This window comes from Akebia trifoliata, chromosome 11 (genome assembly GCF_017979445.1).
Source record: "Akebia trifoliata isolate Shusen 1 chromosome 11, ASM1797944v1, whole genome shotgun sequence".
Classification (NCBI taxonomy): domain Eukaryota; kingdom Viridiplantae; phylum Streptophyta; class Magnoliopsida; order Ranunculales; family Lardizabalaceae; genus Akebia; species Akebia trifoliata.
Window position 1 is genome coordinate 31,583,176 of NC_141385.1, and position 24,256 is coordinate 31,607,431.

General features: G+C 35.7%; 1 protein-coding gene across 2 annotated transcripts; it reads right to left on the minus strand.

The window, feature by feature from the left end:
- Window positions 1-1,316: 1,316 nt before the first annotated feature.
- Window positions 1,317-23,126, minus strand: LOC147391284 (uncharacterized). Of its 2 annotated transcripts, none has more exons than XM_086458021.1 (8): window positions 22,880-23,126; window positions 17,243-17,447; window positions 15,223-15,436; window positions 12,314-12,480; window positions 5,034-5,158; window positions 2,566-2,626; window positions 1,739-1,787; window positions 1,317-1,642 (listed from the first exon to the last, which is right to left on the minus strand). In XM_086458021.1, exons 2-8 carry the CDS (start codon window positions 17,411-17,413, stop codon window positions 1,569-1,571), a joined length of 861 nt encoding a protein of 286 aa, XP_086314147.1. In that variant the 5' UTR covers window positions 17,414-17,447; window positions 22,880-23,126; the 3' UTR covers window positions 1,317-1,568. The 2 variants fall into 2 exon arrangements, with proteins under 2 accessions (XP_086314147.1, XP_086314146.1); XM_086458020.1 differs by having other exon boundaries at window positions 17,243-17,464.
- Window positions 23,127-24,256: the final 1,130 nt, after the last annotated feature.

The window sequence follows — 24,256 nt, forward strand, 5'->3', positions numbered from 1 at the left end:
AGAATTGTATTGGTGGCTGCCACCTTTCTGGTCGTCTCGTCTTAGGGACCTTTCTCGATGCGGAGTGGGCTCAGCCGGTAGGGAGCATACAAAAAAGAGCATTAGATTATCACGATTCTTTTCATATAAGATTTCCACTAGTATAGGGCTGGCAATGGATCAGGTTCGGTTCAAATCAAGTCGATTTGGTATCAATCCATTAAGTATTTGATCAGATCCAGAACTGGTCCGATAAGTATTGGATCAAGCACTTAATGAATTGGGTTTTTCTCGGATCTCCAAACCCAACCCAATAACAATCAGATCGGGTCCCAAACGGAGCAAACCTAATTATATGTGCATAAACTTTCATATATTTAAACAAATATATAAATAATATAGGGCTGCAACTTGGGGGGGCCGGACCTAAATCTGATGGGCTGAACTTGGGCGGGCGGAACCTAAACCCGATGGGCTCAACCCCAATTTGGCTCTGGTTTGGGCACAGAAAAAAATTTGACTGACTCAAATTGGATTGGGTTTGGACATAGGCCTCAAATTGCCTGAACCTGATACGATTTAAGCTATAAACACTTTTAAATATCTTTCTCATTCACATTTCAAACTTCATTTAATTATCTTCTTCTTTACACTTGTTTATAATTTCATGAATATAAACTATGAAATATAATTTTAGGATAAATAATTGTAAATTTTATAATTTTTAAATGTCACTTATCTTTATATAAATTATTATCATTACTAAATTATGTACTATTGATGGGGAATGAAACAACCCAACTTGAGTTGGGCTCAGGTTGAGCATGTCATGGCCTAGGTTGGGTTGGTGTTTGTCAAGTACAGGCTGGGGCGCTCAAGTTGAGCGCCCTATTCACGGTCCAACGTGCCCTTGAGTTTTTGAATCTCAAGAACCAGGAAGCACTCTAAATTTCTCTATGGGTAGTGGAAAGATGATAAATAATCAGATAAAAAATTGTAATTTTGCAGATATAAGAGCAAGCATTCACAAGAACCGCTTCGCTAAGTGGTAAGACCTTAGATTCAAACCCCATGAACCCCATCTAATACTAACATGCTAATTGTCAACCACTAACCCCCACCAAGCAAAAAAAAAAAAGAGCAAAGCATTCACAATTAGCCATGTTCATGAAGGTCAAATGTATGGAAGTAGCGTTATGAGTTATGACTTGTACACTAAACCAATTAAGGAGCTGTATAAGAGTTAAAATAATTTTCCTTAAGAATACTTCCTTAGTAAATAAAATAAATAATCTACTGTTTATAAATATTTGAAGAATTTTTCAAAAAGCCCTTGATAGAGAACCATAGGATATTTATAAAAAAATAACATAAATACAAAAAAGATTCTATCCTCGGAAAACAGGGATTAATCCAATAATAATGACAGAATTTACATCCAAGTTGGATGAATCGTAGTGAGAATAATGCAAAGCTATTTATTCACTAAATCACCTTTTGTAGAAAACATATTTTCTAGCAGTGAAACTTTGAACTTTACAGTTTTCTAAAAGTGCTCCGATATGAAATCCCCATATACGACTGTATTTTCACCTCGTTGGATCAGGTAATGGGTACTCTAATGACGTGAACTTGAAGTTGCCGGAAAAAATAGCTTCCTTGTCTACACATTCAAAGACAATTCCACAGTTTTGTCAAGAAACAATGTCGGTGTATGAGGAAGTATTTGAAATCAATTGGATAGCCAAGACATTATTACCTGTTAACGATAAGCAACTAGATTCCCTGCGAGCATACCTTGCCAAGGCCTGAAAACATACAAGAAAATGTGGCTAAATTAGGCTTAAATGCATGAAAGAACAATAGAGCCTTGCCTTTGTAAAAACATATAAAGTGACCGCTCTAGGTTTATATCAGAAAAATCCAACTGAAAGATCCTAACCATTGGACAACAAACTGATGGAATCCAGCGTACATTTCAGGTAAATTGTAATTATTTGCAACACGTGGCATGCACTCAGGGTGATGAGAACCACCGGTGGAGATTCCTAACCATTCGATGGTAGTTCCAATCCCCCTTACAACTGTACGGCTACTTAGATTTCCTCTTTTACTTTAGCATGTATGGGAACAATAAAAAGGAATGAGTTAGGTTATGTATTATGACCAACATAGTCACACACCTGCCCTTACTAAAACTTTTTGAGCCCACATGGACTACCATGTTGGCCCAAATAACACCTCATCCCTCTCGTGTTCATGGCCTAGATTAGATATTTTTTTAAAAATTAAAAAAAAATGTCTGATCAAAGGCTTTGAAAGTGTATGTCTACTGAACTCCCAAATTTAAAATTCCAATCCAACAATGAAAATTTATCTTCTTTTTTAATTTAATTTTTATTTTATCTCTTCAAATTGTGTGACCTATATCCACAAGGCATCTGATCACATTTTTGGGTACCAAATGAACGTGTGGTCATGGAACTTTGGTGACTTAGACACCAAAGTTTTTTTCAAAACAAATTCCACATGTACCGTACGGCTTTCATTATAACCAACATATAGAAGTGCAAAACAAGATCATACCTGGACTGTACGTGATGCAGCATCATTTGGTATTGACGAACCATCATCAGAGAATACATTCCTGAAACAGCACGCATAAGCATTGACATTGTAATGAAATGTAGATATCATTTCCAAAGTCAAGACACTGCAAACTTCACTTAGAGAGACCTACCTGAGGTTTTAGTCACTTTCTGAATTTAGAAAGTATAATAATTATACAAACATTGCTTCCAAATGAATTATTTTATAAATGAAACTTATGTGTAAATTTGATAGTTTTTTTTTTTTTTTTGATAAATGAATAGCTTTATTGAATAAGTGGTCGATATAACTATTAGAAATAATCTAGTTAGTTGCTATTTTTAGTCTTTTATTTATTTCTTACTTGTAAGGGCTTTTCTGTCTTTTGACTCTTTTAATTAATATAAATTTCAGCCAAACTCTCACAAAGAGAATTGACATTATTCTTCTCAAATTCTTCTATAACCAATTGAAAACAAAACAAAACAGGACAAAGAGACTAATGCATTACAATGCTACAAACCCAATCCCATCTGCCAACAAAATCGTTGAAGGAAACCTAAATTCGTTGTACACCTTACACCACAAAAAAAAAAAAAGGCAAGGGTCGAAACAAACACCGACATCACGTTCTTCTCTCTCCCTTCAAAGAAACGGTTGTTCCGCTCCTTCGAGAGACACCAGCAAATCGCAAAGGGAGCTAGGCTCCAAAGTACTCTTTTTGGAACCCCACTCATCCCAAGACTCAAAAAGTAACTGCACAGATCTAGGGAAACAGCCCACCACCTCAAACAAACAAAGAAAGGACCCCCAGACTTGCTGCACGAAATAACAATGAATAAGCAAATGATCCGTCATTTCCTCAGCTTTCAAGCACAACAAGCACATATGCAGGCCATTGAAACCTCTACACAAGATTTGATCCACAGTAAAAATTCTCTTCAAAGAAGCGCACCAAATATAAAAAAAACCACCTTTGTCGGAACTCTTTGACTCCAGATTGCTTTCACTGGGAAGGCAAGCACAATTTGGGTGCACGAAGGAATCATAGAAGGATCGGGCCGAGAATAACCCCGAACTAGTACCTCTCCAAAACCAATAATCCCTCGTATCCTCTCTTAACTCCATTTCTTGAAAACAACCCAGTACACCCACTACTCCTTCCAACTCATTAATGTTACTTTATAGACAAACCTCCAAGAGAGGCTCCCTTTTGTCATATTCAACATTTTCTCAAAAAAGTGTCCACGCAAGGATTTATTTGTGTGTACAAGATAACAAGGTAGGTGATGTAGATAGGCTTGCTAACACTTATCTCAATGCCTATGACTGAGTTAAGAAGCGTTGAATAAAGAAATCAGCAACATTGACTAAGTCAAATCTATTTGACCGAGCCAACTCGGTTTGACCATGTCAACTCGACCCAAGCTTTGACTGGTCCACAAGACCTAGTCCAACTTCTCTTATGACTCTTTCTTTTATTGAGTTTCTAATTTTTTAGTTGCTTAAGTAATCCTAGTTAGTTTCTATTTCAATCTTAGAAAGTTTTTTTCATAGTTAGTTTCTAATTTGTTTTATATTTAAAATTCGTTTTTATTCTTTAGGTGATAATTAGAAGTCCTTTTAGATGTCCAAATTGAGTTATAATATGATTAGAAAGTTAGTAATATGTTATAGATAGATTAGGAAGTTACTTTTTAGTGTTCAAAAGGTTTCGAAGTTGTTATGAAGGAGTTATCTATATAAGGAACTCCAATAAACAAATTCAGTGAAGTTTTTTTGAAGATTGATTAATAAAAGAAGAGACTTTTCTTCTCTTTCTTTGTTTTTTTGAGCATAAAAGCCCGATATTGATTATTAATTTTAGTGTTTGTGACTGATTTCCATCAATCTCAAACCTAGATTGAAGTTTCTAGTCTGTTTTGCTCGACATAGAGATTCTTCATTACCTTAATTCTTGGGATTTCACTCTAGAACCAAATTTTTAACATAAACTCTAGGTCTATGTGTTCTACCCTACATCAGTAGGCCCACAAAATAGAAATTAGATTCTGCAATGGGATCATTCGCTCTTGAGAAGCATTCAAGGTGAAAAAGGTTGAAATTAAAGAGCTATAAGTAAAATATAAAACTTCCCTTTAAGTTGTTTCAAAAAACCTTTAACAAGGGAGAAACCTGAATGATGAGGTACGAACCAAGGTTGACAAGACATACAAAGAGCAGATTGGTTGAGGACCTTACATAATGACATACAAAAGAGAAATAGATGAGTCTTAGGGAATTCTTTTTTATTAGTATTTGGTAGAACAAAAAAAAAGCTCATATTTATCTAGACTACTAACTTCAAATAAAATCAGTTCAAAGTCTTCCCTAGATATACCAATAAGCATATGGAGTTCAATTCAACATTACCTCAGAGATTTATGTAAAAATTATGATGACCCATCACTCAGAGAGCTTCTTACCTCCAAATAGCATTGGGAAGCTCATCCTGTTTAGCTTCAGGAAGCATGGCAGTATCATATGCAACAATGTTCCCATAGAATATCTTCTCCAAATCCCTCATCCATCTACTCAACAGTAAATTAACCTGTGATTTAATGTTGAAAAGAAAACATGCACCATAAATTAGATAAGATGTGTTATTGATTGTTATTACTTTGCATTTTCTACAAATTAGAAAACAGTCTACTTGAAGATAACTAATTAAAAAGTTTCAGAAGACCCAGGAAACAACGTTATAATACAAAGCCTATTATGATTACAGGTCAAATATCCTGCATTGGTGGATGTGCCTTGAAAATTCTCTAGAGTTCATTTATCCCAGGTTCACTGAATTTGAACTTAGTCACTGTCTGATTTCAGGGTCAAAATTAAGTATTGTTCTTCCTCTCTTGCTTACTTAATTTCTATAAATAGATTGAAACCTTTCATAATCAATCCTTACTTTAAGGCTTCTCTTGAAGTTCTACCTGAAAGTCTAAATCCCCTGAATTAGATTAAATATAATCACAACTTAGTTGTCCTTTCAACTTGATTTTCCCTGTGCAGATCAGATCTGTTTGAACCCAAACTACTGCAGAAGGATTGTTGGACCAATACTAAGCCTAGGCCCATGGTTGTGCTGCATTAAACTTAGCCAAACATCTCTAGTGATGAATTTCTTTACCAGAGTGAGATCTGGGTGGAGGCTGACATCATTGAAATCAAGGTATCTATCAAAAGGGGGTCAAACTTGTAATGACCTGAAAATCCTAAAATGTATCTCGAGGAAAGAATTTTAGATCCGTGCATTGATTTAAAAGTTATCAAATCCTCGAGTTTCACATTAGATATTTTTCCAACAGGTAAACGACACCTTAGAGACGTAATTTGAGGAAACCGATCATACCATTAGATTCGTGTCGAAAAATCACCCAAAATAGAGTATAAGTTTGTCCAATTCGGCATTCGGGAAAAACAATTCCCAAAATGACAAGTATGTCCCAACTTAAGTTATATAAATATCTAAATTCTATTAGAAAAATCAGATTTTTTCTTATTCTCTTCTCCAAACAAATCTCAACCATTTTCCTTCAATATTTGAAACTCAGATCTACGTCAAACGAGAACGATCCGAACTTAGGCATAAGAAGGAAAGTTGTTCCTCTCGCCAAGGGTTACGTGTGGACGTAAAGAAATCCGATTTTCGCCGGAAGAAAAATTTGGAGATTGACCGGAGGCGATTTTAAACTCCGTTCAACCGTTGAAAATAGCTTGAGGTAGGTTGCCTTCCCTTCTACCATCTAGTTATACGATAATTTCATAGAAAATCCATGTTATTGTCGATAAATCAATCTATTCATTAAGTTTATACATATTTGAACGATTTGAATCATGTTTACATACTTATTTATGATTGGTTTTAGTTAATTTGATGTAATATAAGCATTTTATAGTTAGTATAATATTTGGATCGATTTTGGTCGAGTTTCGACGAAAAATCAGCAATTCGGAAAAGTATCCGAATGTTGAGTTTGGTTCTAATTTTTTTTGTGTTGCTTCCATATGGTATGTATACCCATTTCCTACCTTTATTTCATTAAAAACAATTAAGTATTACTTTAAGTTCTTTAATAAATAAATAATTTGTTTTCAATTTCGACTTTGAAAAATCATTTTTTCAACACTTAGTTAAATTTTCACAGATTTCCAGCTTTTATGTCTTATGGTTTTATCTTCGTTTCCGAGTCTTTCGACTCAACCAAAACCATCGAATGGAATTTGTTGATGTTCTATGGATTTCGAATTTCTTTAAAGGTGAAATTACTTTGCTAGATATGTAGGAAATTAGATGATAGATTGATCGATTTAATTAATGGATGGATAGAGAGAACGTATGTTCTTGACTGATTGATGGGACAATGACTCCAATTCTACGTAGTGGCCATGCCACGTAAAACGTGATAGAAAGATAGAGGAATCAGATGGTTGATGGATGAAAATGACAGATAACTGTCACTGGAGGGCACTACCATACTTTGTTTGTATTTTCGATTAAAAGAAATGATATATTATATACAAAATAAATTATTTTGCTTACCAGTAAAGGTTTGTAGAAAACCCATAAAGAGTGACGTGTTGCTATGTATCCGGAAGCGGCGTGTCAATCTAGGATAGCGCTAGATGTCATATGTTCTTCGGTAGTATGGGATACCTTAGAGCATATTACAGCTTATGAGATCCGGGACTTTCTCCTACTTATTTCCTGGGAAACGTTGTATGTAAAGGCGGTCTCTGTATAGTGTAGAGCTAGGCGGGGTTCACATGCATTGCCTCTTGATAGGCTTCGACGCGAGGGGTCTATTTAGGCAGCTTGTCCCATCTCACCACCTCAGCATTTGAAGCATCAGGATTCACCAGATAAGACGCAAATGTATCAAAACAAGGACCCTGAGCAAGTCTCTCTCGTTGATCATCAATCTTAGCTCTCAAAATGGAAGACTCATCACTCCTCAAATACTCGAGTTCAGCTAGTTGAGTCTTCAACGCATTCTTAGAACGTAGCCAAAACATCTCAATCCGCTTATGAGATACCATTATCTCTTCCATTCGATCATGACGGTGGCAGAAATGACCCAGCCTGACCTCCTGATATTGTACTAAGTACAACTATTTCCTTCTAACTTCTTGTTCCACCAAAAAGAGTCTTTGATTTCCTCCGGAATGAGAATTCTCGTGATGAGTGGGGTATCTTTTCTAAACGATGGTGTTGTTCAATGGCCAAGATCCCGGTAACTGTATATCTCTACTGCAAGTAAATACCCCAAATTCCAACCAGAACAACATGCTAATATTAAAAGAGAGTAGTACCGATGCAACATGCTCGTTCGTAGTTTATGCTCATGTTGATATTGTTGCAATGAATGTGGTTCTAAATGGGGGTGACTCAGACTATGTAGCCCTCCTGCCTTAAGATTTTCGTTGATTCACTCCAACAGCAAAACCCCATCTTGGATATGTGGCAACTGTTAACAACCTTATTGCTTGCACTATTGAAAGGATCAAAGGCGTCATTACAAGGGACAATGCATGAATTGATAGGGTTAACTTATGGTAGAAACAAAATAAGATCAATAAAAGAAGGCCTGGACTAGTTAGTGATCACTTTTAGTCTGTAGTCATCAAACGGTCGACCTCACCGTTAGTTGAACTCAATATTGGGTTCTTGGTCAACGGCCAATCTGAGCCGGATAAATGGTCATCCAACCGTGGTATGCTAGACCGGCCACAAAATCATATTATAACGATGGGATTCCACATCGGAGGTTAAGTTTGGAATATCGTATTGCCATAGCCGAGGCGGTTAGATCGGCATGTTCCTCTGTTCTCTTATCAATTACACCACCGTGTTCTTATTATGTATCTTTTCCTTATTTTGTGATGTTTGATAGATGTTTTTATTTGAAAGATGCATAAGTTACTTTAAATGATAGAAATGATACGTTGAAATTATTTAATTGTTTATTGAGTATGTTTAGACATTTATCGTATGTTACATTATGAAAAACTTACATTATTTAACTGTTCAATTGATTACTCGTGCATGTATGACTCGTTGTTAGAACGGCGTTCATCCTACTGAGTAACATTCCCCTGTTACTCACCCTATCCTTCCCCTTTCAGATTATTCAGCTATTGAAGAGCCGTTCTTTGAGGAGTCTTTTGAGGAGGTCATCGAGGAAGAACAAATTGATGTCTTACCACCACCGTGTCTTTGAGGATTAGTAGGGTATCCTAGTGATTTTTGCTTGTAGATAAGAAATATGTTAGTTTAAAAATTTTTGTAACCTGATGAATTATGAGATTGAGGATCTTGACTTATATCAGTGTTTGATGATTTTTTCCGCTTACTCTAGACTCTCGTATAGATGTTAGTTAAATGTTTATTCCGCTACGTATATTTTCTTTCCATAAGTATTATTATTTGTGAATGTTCTATCAGGTTGTGTGATTGATTACCTCACACCTCGAGATTCTAACTGATGAATCATAGGGATTCATGTTGGGATTTCGGGGCGTGACAAAACTGATGTTCATTAAAAGTATTTTTTTTTCTAGCCTCTTGTTCGCCACATTGACCTTTATCATCATTTGCATTGCGAGAAGTTTACAAAAACCTCTTACAGTATGTCCAAGATGACACATTTAAATATCATCTGGGCGATTGGTAAACTATTGGTGTACCCAAAAAATCGAGGTGGTCTAGGAGTTAATACCCCAACATAATGAACTCAACTATTATGAAATGGTTTTGGAGATTTGGAGTCGTCGAATCTACGGAGAGTGCTCATTACAACCAAATATAGGTGGAAGAATTTTGCTTAGGAAAGTAGTACAATCAAAATTTTGGATGGTATAGTGTGTGGGAAGATATCCAGAGCCCGCAATGCAAGTGCTCTAAAGGCTTTGGATTCAAGGTGGTAGAGTAGATGAAGTACGCTCCTAGGGAGAAACAAGGTGTTGTAAGTCCCCCATTAAGGAGCCATTCCCAAGATTATATTCTCTTTGCTACAAAAAGAAAAGAAAAAAATGGTGCAACGTTTTGTGATCTAGGCTAAAGAAGACCTATCTTGGAATCTTGTTTGACTTTTAAGAAAAATTTAAACGATTGGGAGATCACCTATGTTTCTTACCTCCTCATGAGTATCTACGGTTACCTCGTCTCTTCCTCAAATGACAATATTAGACTGTAGTTTTGGAGTTGAGATGAACTCTTCATGGTATGATCTTTCTGTGTTGCCTTGAACATCTCCTCATGCTCATCCCATAGATACCATAAGCGGCTCTATGTGGGGAGTTGGGAATTCAGCAGAGAGAGTCATTAAAAACTAGAAATTGAATTATCTTATGACAAGAAGCAAGAGCAAGAATCCAGAACACCATGCTAGGTAGCAAATTTGTGCTACCAGGATTCAACAAATTCAACTTGTTCTGCTTTCTTTATTTGAAGTTCTAGGATTCATTCCAAGATAAACCATATGTGTGGAGTACTTTCGAGGATAAGATCTTGATGGTCGATCATTAATATTGTAAGCAGATAATTATAGATTTTTATCCCATTTGCAAAGCTAGCAGAGAACTTGTGAATCATTTATTGCCTCATTATTCTCTTCCAAAGGTTATTTGTGGAATTGTTTCATGGACACTCCAGTTTCATTGTTGAGGTGTATCTTAGCCGGCATACATCCACATTCTCCGGCTGCCTCGGAGAGTGCTCTTTTTTCGTTTGTTGGGGAACTTATAAAGAAAAAAAAAACAGAGAAGTGTTCAAGGGGAAAAGAATAAAATTTCCAGAATATTGTTCAAAGCATAAATATATGCTGCTTAAAGTGATTCACATTTCCAAAGTGTACAGGTTGTTTTTAAGGATTTGGTATTTAGGGATCTCATTATCAGCAGTGGGGATTGACTTCTTGAACTTTCATATCTTGTTGGATTTCCTAGGAAGGTCTTCTCGATCCCCTTGGCTTTATGTTTCTAAAATTCTAGTTTTGTTTGCTCTTCAATAAACTTTAATGCTCATCATCAAAAACAAAAGCAAAAAATATAAAAACAAAAACAAAAGAAAACTTCTTAAGCACCTCAAAAGTATGGATGTAAGCTCCAAGAATGTTGAGCCCAATATCAGGTCATATCCACATGTCAAACATATATCGACAAACTTTTTCAATAATATCTTCATTTGCTCAGATATGGCCTAATAATATATTGTTATATGAGTTATAAACTTTATAGCGTCTTCCTATACTATATACATTTTTTAATAGGTAAAATAGAAATACTGAAAATTGATGAATCCCAACAATAATACAACTAAAACAGACAAGAATGTGTCCATATGCTGTACAATTGAGGACCACCAGTAGTATGAAGTTTTTAATAAACAGACGAGAATGTGTCCGTGGGCCATACAAAAGAAAAACTGGCTGGAATAAAAGCCATAGATTCCCATCTAAACACAAAATACCTCAACAAAAGATTAAATCCTTTACAATTGAGGACAACCAATAGTACAAAGCTTTAATCTTCAAACCATATTTTCAATGTGCACACGAAACACGTGGGGATCAACCCATTAACTCCCCCTCCCCTCCCCACCCCCCTCCTCTCTCATTTCCCTTCAAAAACTTGGCCATTGCTTTCTTTTTTAATACCCTGGCATATTGCTCAAAGAAGCAAAGATCAAATTAACCAACAGCAAAGAGGCATAAGTCCTCTAACTAGTCCAATAGATAACAAACAGATCACCAAATAGAAGGAGGATAGGGCTGAGAGGATACCCTTAATACCCAATCGCTATTCTCTCTTATTCTTGGCTGATATATGAACTTGAAACTCACTACCCTGAGCCAGAAGACTAGAAACAAACACCAGTTCCCAATCATTCAACTTTTTCTTTTGAGGCCCAGATTCCAAGGATTTCCCCATTCCACACCCCCCCCCCCCCCCCCCATCTAAACAATCCCCTACAAGCCAACCCTTCTTATCTAACAAAAAATACAAGATATGAGACTACTATCAAATGAGAGTAGCCACACCACAAGCCCTACAGAATAATACTCCATCACTTCCCAATACCCTAAAGTGAATACCCTTAAAAATTTTGACGCCACACCAGAGATACCACGTCAAATGTAGAGGTATAAGAGACTCTAACTGAATTGCTTTCCGATGTAACACCTAAACATCCCTGCAGGCTCGTCAAGGACCTCCAAAATCTCCCCCCTACCCACAAATCTCTGAATCATTACCCAAAATGATTTATTTGTGTTTTAAAGGTTTCCCTTCCCCGTTTTCTCCACACGCTCAACTTCTTCCTGCCTCACACTTTTCCACATGGAGGCCTCATTAGTTTATCCAAGCCAGTAGCCACAATTGACATTGAAACATCAACATGTAATGGATATGGCAGTTTCATTGATTTTGGTATGAGAGACCTCCCATACCTGACCATTCTATGAGGCAAGACTACTTTTTTTATTGGGAAGCTGGTGAAGGTTGGTTTGAACTCAGCTTCATGGTATTATGACTCACAAACTCAACCGACACAATATTCAAAATGCAAATTTAACATTTCTATAAACAAGAGGGATGCTAACAATTTTGTAGCTGTAAACATTATAAAGCTAAGCCAAGTGACAATTGGCTAAACCATACTAAATTCCAAATCAATTTAGTCAACAATAAGGAAATGATCACTAACCCCAGCCTTAGATACTCTCAGCTCCAAATCATGATTGTAAATCTCATACACATATTGCCCGAATTCAACACCTTCTTCTCCCTCCTCTTTCAGGCGGCGTAAGCAAAGCCACATATGAATTACAAGCAATGAAAATGTCGTCTTAAAGGTTTTCTCCAAGTTAAATACTGCATATATGAGAAAAAGTACAAAGTTAAACCATTTAAAAAAAAAAAGGAAAATGCAAGTTATATAATATCTCATCAAAATGTAATCTACTAAATTCGTCATGAAAAGGCCAGAACAAGTCCTTATCATGTAAACCATTGCATAACAAGGGTCAAGTGGTCACTACTGAATTGCATAGATGATGTTCTCATACAAAATACGAAGTTTTATTGGGGATCGTATATTATCTAATATCAACCGATCTTACATGAAATCTCAAGATAACATAGCAGGCGCATTACATATAACTGGTTATGTATGCAATGATGTAACTCAGTCATTAAGGTTGCGTGATAAACTTCCATTACCAACAAGGAAAAGACAATATCTTCAATTGCAAAAATGCATGTTGTTGGCTCTTAAAGTAGCTAATCACGGGATGTGTTGGCCATTCAACATTAACCCCAACCATGGCATATGGAACTAATTAACCAGGGATTAAAGAATGATTACATTTAGCTGCATTTAGTTTATGATAGGGTAGGCACCCCAGTTCTTAGTTAGGGCGCCCACACCATAGCCAAAGTTTTTGTCTTATATGGGTTAAAAGTTTCAGAATGTGGAGATCATCCTCACTAAAAATAAGCCCATTCTGAAATTTCTAACCCCGTCAAAAGTGGTTTGCAAAAATTGGACGAGTTACGATTCTTCAACTTATTTGGATGGGGTTAGAAGTTTCGGAATGGACTGATTTTTTGTGAGGATGATCTCCTTGTTGACAACCACTTACCCCAAAAGACCGATCTGATGGGAAAGGCGCAACTATGAATATAAGAAGGTCACGGGTCGAATTGGGGCTCTATACATGAGCACGTGACACCCGATAGCAGAGACAAATAACACAATACTCAACACCCCCCCCCCCCCTCACCCATAAGGGTGAAAAATCCCTTCGAGACTATGACCTATACGAACCTAACGCTCTGATACTATGTTGATAACCATTTACCCCAAAAGACCGATCTGAAAGGAAAGGCGCAACTATGAATATAAGAGGGTTACAGGTCGAACTAGGGCACAATACCTGAGCATGTGACACTCGATAGTGGAGGCGGATAACACAACACTCCTCACCATAGAAATCATCCTCACCAAAAATCAGCTCATTCCGAAACTTTTAACCTATATAAGACACACACAAAAAACGGTATATGGTGTGGGGTGCCTTTACTAAGAATTGGGGTTCTTTCAAAACTGCCCCTCAGTTTATTAAAAAATGATTATGCCATTCAGACTTTATTCACACTACTTGTAATTTTCCTGGTAGGTGGCTCAAAATATATAATCTACATACAAGATATGAGGAGTTGGAGGTTACCAAAAGTGTGAAAGTTTTAATAAGTAATGTACACTACATCTAAAACAAGGTTTAAAATCTCATCTCAAGGCATTGTCTTGGTCAAGAGAGAACAGCCTCAACCAAGACAACCCATAACATCTGAGACAAACTCGATACATTCCACGTTTTTCTTCCAACCTTGGTCCAACTGAGACATTACATTCAAAACATTCTAAGACCAAAGAAAACCATGATCTTATATGTATGAGGGTCAGGATATTACAACACATGTTAATAAGGCCCAAATGGAGATTTTCAGAGAGGGTAATGTCTGCATCAAGAAGATCATCCTCACCCAAAATCAAGTCATTTTGACATTTATAACCTTATCAAATGAAGATTGCAAATTGAAAAAATCTTGCAGTCCATTTTTACGTTTACTTAACTCCAGATACAATGTCATTAGAACTTTCAAAGAGAGCTTATTTTTTGTGAGGGTAATCTCTAAGGTGAGATAATCTATTTGCATAACATGCCCCATGAGCATGTTATATCTTGGGTGTCATAGTTTCCTAATCCACACCCCATCCCACACACATGAAACTTGTGCATTGATGCTTCTACAGTACATTTTCTCATTTTATATTTAGTATTAGTTATTTTATTAACTCGTAAGCAATGTTTTAAAATCTGGACCACTCATTGACCCGATTGACTGACCAGGCCAGTCCAACCCAGTTCGGTCAACAGGTCAAACCAGCCCAACCCAAAAGTGAAATATATTAATAAAAATGGAAAAAATTTAATTAAATAAGCATAAATATGGATATTAATAAGAAACGAGTAATACTAACTATTGTGTAACAAAATACAAAATATTTAAAAAATACATTCTTCTAACCCATTAAATTTTATGCTTTAAATTTTATTAGGTTTCATTCAGACCTACCTCTTCATTGAACCAACCGGGTCACTACTCACCGGTTTAACCAATACAACTTGATGAGTCGTCCAGTTTTTCTCAGAAATGGATTTTTACAATCGGCTCGACATGTGAATGATTGTGGGTCTAGTATGATCCGATACATTCCGACCGGACGGTCCAGTCCGGATTTTAAAACACTGCTCCTAAAAAAAATTTGTATCTCTCGTCAATAAAAGTGTGAGTAGCATGTTATAACAAGTCTCACTATAAAAACTTTAGCAGTTTTCCCTGTATTTGGCTTGATATAAACACAGAAAAGTGATACTTAGCTTAGACAAGCTAAAAAAATAAATCACGGTATCAAGACTTAGATGGAATTCCCATGATCGTAAGGCCAATATTTTGGGAAACAAAAGGCCAAATCCCCATTTCTCGTACTAATACTCATATACAAACATATACACTGGTGTATAAATAAAGGGATAAAAACTGCATTACCATTGTAAATGGCAGGTTTATCAACTTGTGATTGGACACGCCGATACACCACATTTGCTCCTCGAATGGACTTACTCTGTTTACTATAAAACAGCATTAGCTTGAGGATAATACGTCGGATACCCTCATATTTTGGCTCTTCTATCCTCAGAGGTGAGTCTAGAGCCAATGCCAATGAACGAGGCTTAGCCCAAAACATTTTATTTAGATTGACCTACCAAAGCATAAGAAAGTTGATCATCACCAAATAATGACAGTTAGCTTAGTGTTTGAAGCAAGGTAAAGAGCGTGCATCTGGTAACCATAATATAGATGATATGACACTAGATGTATTTTATCTTTAATACAGGCAAACCATGGGGCGAAATTTAAATAAATATACATAAACTTAATTAAAAAATTCATCTAGGTACCATAACAAGCCAAAATAATGATCTTGCAATACCCAAAAAACAAAAAAAAATGCATCTATCAATATTCCATTTGTGTGGTCAATCAAGGATGATGGTTGTTGTTTCTCTTGGTAGGTAGTTCGTAGTAGGGGTGCACATTGGATTGGGTAAATCCGAGAATCGAACCAATCCGAAGCCTTTTGGATTGGATTGGTTCTGATTGAGCATGGTTTTGTTTGGGTACGGATTGTATATTAAAAAATCCGATTGATTTGGTTCGGTTCCGGATTTGAGGTATAATAGAACCGAACCAATCCGAGAACCGAACTAATCCGAAATATATATATATACATGTTATATAGAGGTAACTCATCAAAGTCTTCAACTTTATCTCCTCTATTTTTTTCTAACAAAAACTCATAAAAAATGTACACAAATCTCTCTCAACTCTCAAATGAATCAACTCATTTATGGAAAAAAAATTTCAAAGAGTTTGATTCTAATAAAAACTCATAAAAAATGTACACAAATCTCTCTCTCAACTCTCAAATGAATCAACCCATTTATGAAAAAAAAAATTTCAAAGAGTTTGATTCCTTATTTTTTTACGAGAATCTTTATGCCATATTTGTTAGATGAAATATACTATACGAACCTAGGTTTGGATATGTTAATCTACCATTTATGGATTAGTTTCCTCACTAATCCATCCAAAATACCAATTTTAAAATTGTAATTTTTTTTAGTCTCATTGAGCTTCCTCTAATTTTCAATTTTTACTGATTTCAGTCAGAATTTAATCATAAAATCATTTTCATTTTAAAAATAGGCATTATTTATGATCTGATCCAAAGGGTTCCTCTTTTGATAGAAAAATACTAATTTTTCTATTTTGAAAGTATGAGAACCGAGAACCGATCCGAACCAATCCGAACCAAGGTTGGTTTGGATTGGTTCGGTTCTATAGGGTAATTGGATTGGTTCGGTTCCAAATTTGTAGAACCGATCATGTTTGGTTCGGTTCCAATTTTGCCAAAATCCAAACCAATCCGAACCATGTGTACCCCTAGTTCGTAGTCAATGGGTAGGTTTTATGCCTTCATTTTCCGCTTAGGTTTCATCAAGATGCATGAGAGATGCACGCACCAATGCTAGGAACACCTAACAGGGTCTCACCTATTGACCTCCAAACCTAAGTCTAGTTAGAAACCCCATTTGTAGCTGTGTCACCAGCATTTTGGCGGAGTAATGATGGAACGAAAGCAATGAGAAGGGTATTGAAGGACACAATTTGGTTCCAAGTGGCGTCCAACATGCAATACATGTGACCATCCATTATGCACTACTTAGATGAAGCAAAAAAACAAAAAATAATGATAATAATAATAGGGTGTAAGATAGAACATGGTTTGATCATCATTTTGTACCCAATGTAAGAAACATTATGATCTCTTTCAAATTAAATAACAATACAGGTATCATTACAACCTATATAAACAATGCTAACTCCAGCCAATAGATAACCGAACATCAAGTAATAAACCCAGTTCATATATACTAAAAGACCAAAATCTCAAATGTGGGTTGATATATTCTTGAAACTCAAATAGATGGTCTTCCAGTCATACCTCTGATTTGCCTGAGAACCCCGTAACAGGAGAATCCAGTGTAGATGCAGCAGCGGCTCCAGCAACCTTGGAATAGTTTCGGTAGGAGAAACAAAATTCTTTTTCAGCTTTGTGGCTCTGTAATCCACGTTTGGAGAGATGGGCAATCCCTCTTCCCCATCTCATTACCATTTTTGGGTTTTATCGATTGGGTTTTCTCCTATTCCTTCAACAAATAAATAACTAAACAAATAAACCAAAAAAAATATCAAAAATTGCACAAAAATTAACATTTTCAGTTAAATTGCACAAATTAATAATTGAAAAAAAAAAAAAAACTTCATTTGTTATTGAAGATATGAAATGGGAGTTTAGGATTAATGAGAATCTGAACATTTGGCGAAGAGCTGTGACTTTTGCAACGAAAAAAAAAATGCAAAACAAGGGAAAAAAATTAAATGACATGGAGAACACATCAATACTGAACATTTAGAAGAAAGAAAAATAATGTTTAAAAATAACGACAAATAAATAAATATTATACCATGCACTTCAGTTAAAACAAGCTTGAAATTGGCCTCTTTCTTTACTTATTCTTTTTTTTTCCATTGTTGTAATGGTTTAACAAAAGGGAAAAAAGTTGCACAGTTTATTGGATTCAAGAAGGGATGAGAATTGTGACAAGAGCTATGCTTTATACAGGTTTTTCTTTGGATCCTTACTAAAAATTATTTGTTAGTCAAAAGCAACACTAGACCAAAGAAATGAAATATAAATACTAAAATCTCAACTTGGAAGATGAGCTTCATTGTTCAACTCAACCTTTACAAATATTCTTTTGATAGGAGACTAAGTAGAAATTAAGAAAGACCTAGAAGAGGGGTAACTGTAACCTTAAAAAAAGGTATACGCATACCTTTTTTTCCTTTTTTTTTTTTTTTTTTTTTTTTTTTTCGGGGGGAGGGTTTGGATCGGTACCCACAGAGTTTGTTTGACTCGGCCCATCCAATATGATTCAGACAAACCAAACCCTTCCAAATTGGTTCAAACCGATTAAACATCCTTGGCATTATGCATTAAGTCATTTCCGAAGCCTATCAGATCGGTTTAGATAAAAGACTACTTAGAGCTTAAATATGTTGTATTCAAATGATTTGATTCCTAGTGGAAGTACTAACACAGGTAAATTTAAACCTGAGATAAACAATTTGATTTTTGTCAGGCGTAGGCTAATTGGGCATCCATTGACACCTCTAAATACTACTTACCATTTAGTGAGTCTCACCCCATAATTAACATATTTGCATATTAGTATGTGCATAACATATGGAAAAATATTTAATACTATGGATATTTCAGAGCACTATAAAATATAAAATATATATTGTCCTAAACTATAGTTAATTTCTTTCCCGTTATCTCATTATACATTGGGAAAAAAATGATACCTGTCATTTACATATGGAAAATTTATTATCAACAAATTTAGAAACTATAGTTATCAGGAAACTTGCTTCTAACTAAGATGGCATTTCTTAGGAAACATGTTTCCAAGTTCTAGAGAATTGATGTTGTTTGTTGACATCAATCTTGTCACGAGTTTATTCTATATGTTGTTTGCATAACATTGAATCCTGTAACGGGTTTAATCTATATTCCATTTTGTCTAATAGTGGCGCCAGTCAATTCTCATGTGATAAACAACCCAAATCCTGAAATGCATAATATTTTAATCCTAAAATAAGTGGAAGTAATCATTTTAGTGACTATGCCTTTGCCTCTATAATCAAGATCAGCATCTTGCAACACATTTTGCAAGCCTTAGTATCAGTATGGACTATTAGAGAAAAAAATTAATTTGGGAAAATTGCTGGCATGTAAAAAAAAAATATTATTTATTTGTGTAGATTAAGAATTTGAGAAGGAGAATAGAAGAATATATTGGAAAAATGTGGGAAAAGTCGAATTGACTTCAACCCTAGCCGAACAATGTATTATATATCTTAATCAAAATAACAAAAGAAAGAAAAGACAATACTAACCCTACTAATAATAACTTATTACTCCTAACACTCCCCCTCAAGTTGGAGAATATATATCATATAAGCCCAGCTTGTCACAAATATAATTAACCCTACTACAACCCAATGACTTAGTAAACAAATCAGTAAGTTGATCTTCATACTTCACATAAAAAGTAGCAATTTCACATTCAGGAGTTTATCACGAACAAAGTGATAATCAACTTCAATATGTTTCGTCCTCTCATGAACGATAGGATGACGAGGAAGAGGAGAAGGAGGAAGAAGATGAGAGGAGAGGGAGAGGAAGAAGAAGATGACGAGGAAGAGGGAGGGGGAGGATGTGGCGACGGTGGCGACGACGACGACGATGGTGGCGGCGGCAAAACGACGGCGACGACGGAGGTAAGTGAGGAAGATGGGGGGAGAACGTGGTGGTAGTGGTGGCGGAGGAGGTGAGAGATGGAGAAGAAGAGAGAGAGAGAAGGTGGTTGGAGACGGAGCCAACAACGATGGTGACGACGGCGAGGTTAGTGTAATGGTGGTGGTGGTGGTGGTAGGGAAGGATTGATGATGGAAAATATGGTGGATTTCATTTTCCCACCCATATGTGTGGGAAAGTGAAATCCATGATTTAGTGGACTTTTTGAATGGGGTGGAAAATGAATTTCCATTTCCATGTGCAATCAAACACTTGAAAAATGTCATTTTCCATGGAAATTGATTTTCCACCCTATTTTCCATGTGCAATCAAACATACCCTAAAAGGAAATTTAGGGACATAAACACATAAAACAAAGAAAGCTCAGGATGGGGTTGAGATGTACCCAACCCAACAGCTTTAGAATTTGAACCATCTGCCAATTTAACATTTTGACAGATAGAGAAACGAAAAGAAGACAACAAACTAGAGTTACCTGTCATATGGTCTGGTACACCAGAGTCAATGATCCAAAGACTAGATGTGGACAGTAAACGAGTGGATGCCGTACCTATTTGGGCTAAAGTAACAGTGGAGGAAGAAGGTTGAATAGATCTAGCAATGAGTTTTTCATACTATTCCCTGAAAAGAATAATGGACTCCTCTAAAAATTGGTTAGAAGTAGTCGAAATAGATGTATGATTTGAATCTTCAACTGATGATGAAACCTGATGAGCAGCGGGTTTGCCATATAAATCCCAACAATAGTCTATTGTATGTTCATCAAGGCCACAATAAGTACACTTACAGGTTCTACGGCCTCCACCGCAGCCTCCACCTAAATCTCTAGCACCCTTACCACTTTTACCACCACGACCACGACTTCCACGATCTTCAAGAACCATTAAAGCTGATCGATCACCACTAACATTGCTACTATTTGATAATGTGACTCTCTTAAGTCGAGAAAACATTTGTAAGAGATGGAAGATCTTGACTACCCAAGATCTAAGATCTAACTGCCTCGTACTCTAGTAGGAGAGAAGAGAGGAATCGAATGACATCCATATCTTCCCTATGTTTCTACATCATGCGGATATCAATAGTAATAGGTTGGTACTGATAAAATTCTTCACACATTCGCATCATAGATGCAAGAACTTGCTCTATGGTCTTCTAATCTTGCTGCAGAGAAAAATCCGAGTGATGTTATTTGATCCAAAATACATGTGTTTCTCTCATTCCCATAGATCCATTGCAGTGTCAAGGAACATAAAATTTGCACTGATCTATGATTTCAAACTGTTCCACAGTTTCCACAGCCATGTCACAATCTGAGCATCTTCTTGCTCCCACATATCAATCACATTCGGATCTTTGGAAATAGGCTTATATATCAGTAAGTGACTGCGTTTTCCCTTTGCCTTCAAAAGCACCTCTATTGTTGCTTTAGACCACTGAATGTAATGCTTCCATTAAATCTAATGGAAGTCATTGAAGCCCTACAAGATCTTGAGAAATCCCCATATTCGTTTTCTGCTCCATAAATCAACCACGAGAATATGATAAAATTGCTCTACAATTTTTCGACGCTTCCCTCACAATTTTTTTTTTCGCGGGATTCAAGGGTTTTCAGATATTTTCATGATTGATTTTCCATTGGCGAAAAAATCTCCCCGTCACGAACTCCTTATAACCAAGATATGCGGAAAACCTCCAAAAAACTATAGAGAACTCTCTCCTAGTGAAATCACACCACCCAAAAAATTGTAGAAAAATCTCTTGATTAAATCGCACAAGCCAAAAAAGATTAAGGAACTGATTTTAGGACTAAAAAGAACTCAAACACTACTACGAATACCTTTCACCACATTGGAGAACCACAAAATTTACCCAAAAACAGTACCAATCGTTAAAAAAAACTTCTTAGATCCGCTCACATAAGGATCTACACGCAACCACAATCGTACCTCCACATAGAGGATTAAATTCGAACTTTGTTAACCTTTAATTAAATCAAGAAGAATCTGATTTTCTTATGAATCAATCGAGAAACAAACAAAAAAAAATTAAGAAAAAAAAAATAAAAAAGAAAGATTCAAACTGTTAGGGTGTGCTCTGATACCATGTAGATTAAGAGTTTGAGAAGGAGAATAGAAGAAGATATTGGAGAAACATGGGAGGAGTCGAATTGACTCCAACCCTAGCCACAGAATGTATTCTATATCGTAACCAAAATAACAAAAGAAAGAAAAGACAATACTACCCCTACTAATAATAACTTATTACTCCTAACAATTTGTAGCACACTGCAAATACCAAAGAGTTCTAGTTTCAATTAACAGCCAAACAATGCAATTACGCAACCCATTGTAATATTAAAAAAATGTTTTTTATGCTCAAAAACCCATTGTTCTTTTGCTCGTCAAACACCGCAAATCAACAATGAATAGAGAAATGCGTCCTAAGATTAACATAAGAGACATCCAGGACTGTGTAGATTATGATACTATTAAGGAAGCAAAAAAAGTAGTAACAGATTATTAAGAACAGTGCTTTAACAATGATTCAAGCCATATCTAAATAAATAATAAAGAAATACATACAGATATAATAGTCCAAACTTGCAATCAATGTGCTTCGGCCGATATGATTACAGTCCATAGGAGAACAAAAGTGGACATTATACTACATGTGAGAAACTGAAGAGTGTTGAACAACCTTTCAAACCAAACTAACAAAATGCTCAAAAATCTTACTATACTGAATCAACTTTTAAGCTAATTCTACTAAAGCTGAGTTAATGAAACTTGTACTCCCTAGACCCATGGTTTTCAAACCCAAACCTATTGAGATTTGGGGGGTCGACCTTCTTACTGTTGTTTTGCCATTAAAAATCACCTGATTTCATTTACAGATTCAAACACCCATCTTTCTAGAATCTAAATAAGTAATCTTGAAGACCAATCTTGAAACCTATCTCTTTAGATTTGTGGGTTCTTGCTGTTGTTAGTACCATTAATGATTCAAAAGCACTCGAGATTTTCACATAAAGGTTAACAATTTTGAAGTAATCAATCTCTAAACCTGCACTCAACTTTCTAGTATCCACCATTAAAAAACTCATTTTTTTCATCTCCTACAACACTACCATATAGTAATCAACCATCAAGAAATCACACACACACAGATTGCTACTTGAAGAAAAGCTCTAACCTTTTGCTGAGAAATACTTGCGATACAAAGCTTATCTAAAACTGCAGAATCAAAAAAACCAAATCTTTACTCTGCTAAGCTGATCTTTGAAATCCCCAAAAACCGACGAAAATTATCTGAAAATCCAAACGAGTAGATCCAAATTGCAGTGTTTTCTCTTCGATTTATCGAACCAAGGCCAAGGATTGAACTTGGTACTTGAAAGGAAATCAGAGTTTGTTTTAAACCTCATAAGAGATGGAGATGACTCGTCCCAGTCATCGATTATTCCAAGCGAGTCATAATCGCCTGAGTCATCATCGTGGGTCTCTCAAGTCTCACCTCCAAGTTTTGTTAAGAAAGAAAAACACTTTCCTTACTAAGTTAATAAGAAAAGTTTCCTGACCGCATCACTTGTGGCTTTCAAAATCATTATCTGAAACCATGATCAGATCCTACCAGATGTAGAGTACAAAATTCTAAGAATCTTGGGAAAAATATATTGAAAAAGTGATTCTTCAGTTATCACAAGTGAATTTTAATTGTAAAATTTGGGTGGTCGTCTGCTTTTAACACCTTTGATCAAATAAAATAAAAAAAATTTACATTTTTTTTTAAGAATCGTGATAATCTAACTATCCCCATGTGACACACTTAATCGACTCTCCTGATGTGACAAGTTTGAGGTACTCTAAATTTGTATGCTTTGGGATACAAAATTACACTTCCTCATAAATATGTGAATCCCGAGAGGATTGTGTATCTCGAGACATATAAATCTACGATTTCCGAACTTATCACGTCAAGAGAATCGATTGAATGTGCCACGTGGGTTGTCAGATTATTGCAACTCTTTTTTTAATTCGAGTTTCAAAAGGTTATCATCATGGGCTACCAGAGAAAAGTACTTTCTTTATTAATTTAATAAGATTTCAAGTCTTGCTAAGGGTTGTTGGACCCCACATGGATTACCACATTGGCAATCCAACATCACAGCTTGGGGTGGCAATGGGTCGGTTCTTGTTCAGTTCGTAAGGATTTTAGAATCAAAACCATCATTTTTTTTTCAATTCTTATTAGTTCTGATACTGATTTTAAAATTTTGGAATCGAAATCGTCAAAAAACTATGGATACTCATTTATTCTAGTTCTTAATAAATTGATAAGCAAAAAAAATCTCAACTAATGTTAGTATTTTTTATTTTTTTTATGCGTAATATATCATTTACAAATTATTGGAAAAAAGAATTCCCTTCGACAACACAATATATCTCTAATATAGCATTAATACCATAATTACAAATTGATCTAATAAATATGTAAGTTAATATTTTTTCTAAAACTAAAATCCATCTCCTTAATAGAAATAAACTTATATAAGAGAAAGACATTTTTAAC

Bases quoted from the DNA above. Each gene is read 5' to 3' on its own strand.
- LOC147391284 (XM_086458021.1), bottom strand. From the start codon at position 17,413: ATGGTAATGAGATGGGGAAGAGGGATTGCCCATCTCTCCAAACGTGGA. The intron at 15,437-17,242 runs GTATGACTGGAA...ATGCTTTGGTAG, and splicing joins GGTTCTCAGGCAAATCAGAG to GTCAATCTAAATAAAATGTT. The intron at 2,627-5,033 runs GTAAGAAGCTCT...GTGCTGTTTCAG, and splicing joins CTTCCCAATGCTATTTGGAG to GAATGTATTCTCTGATGATG.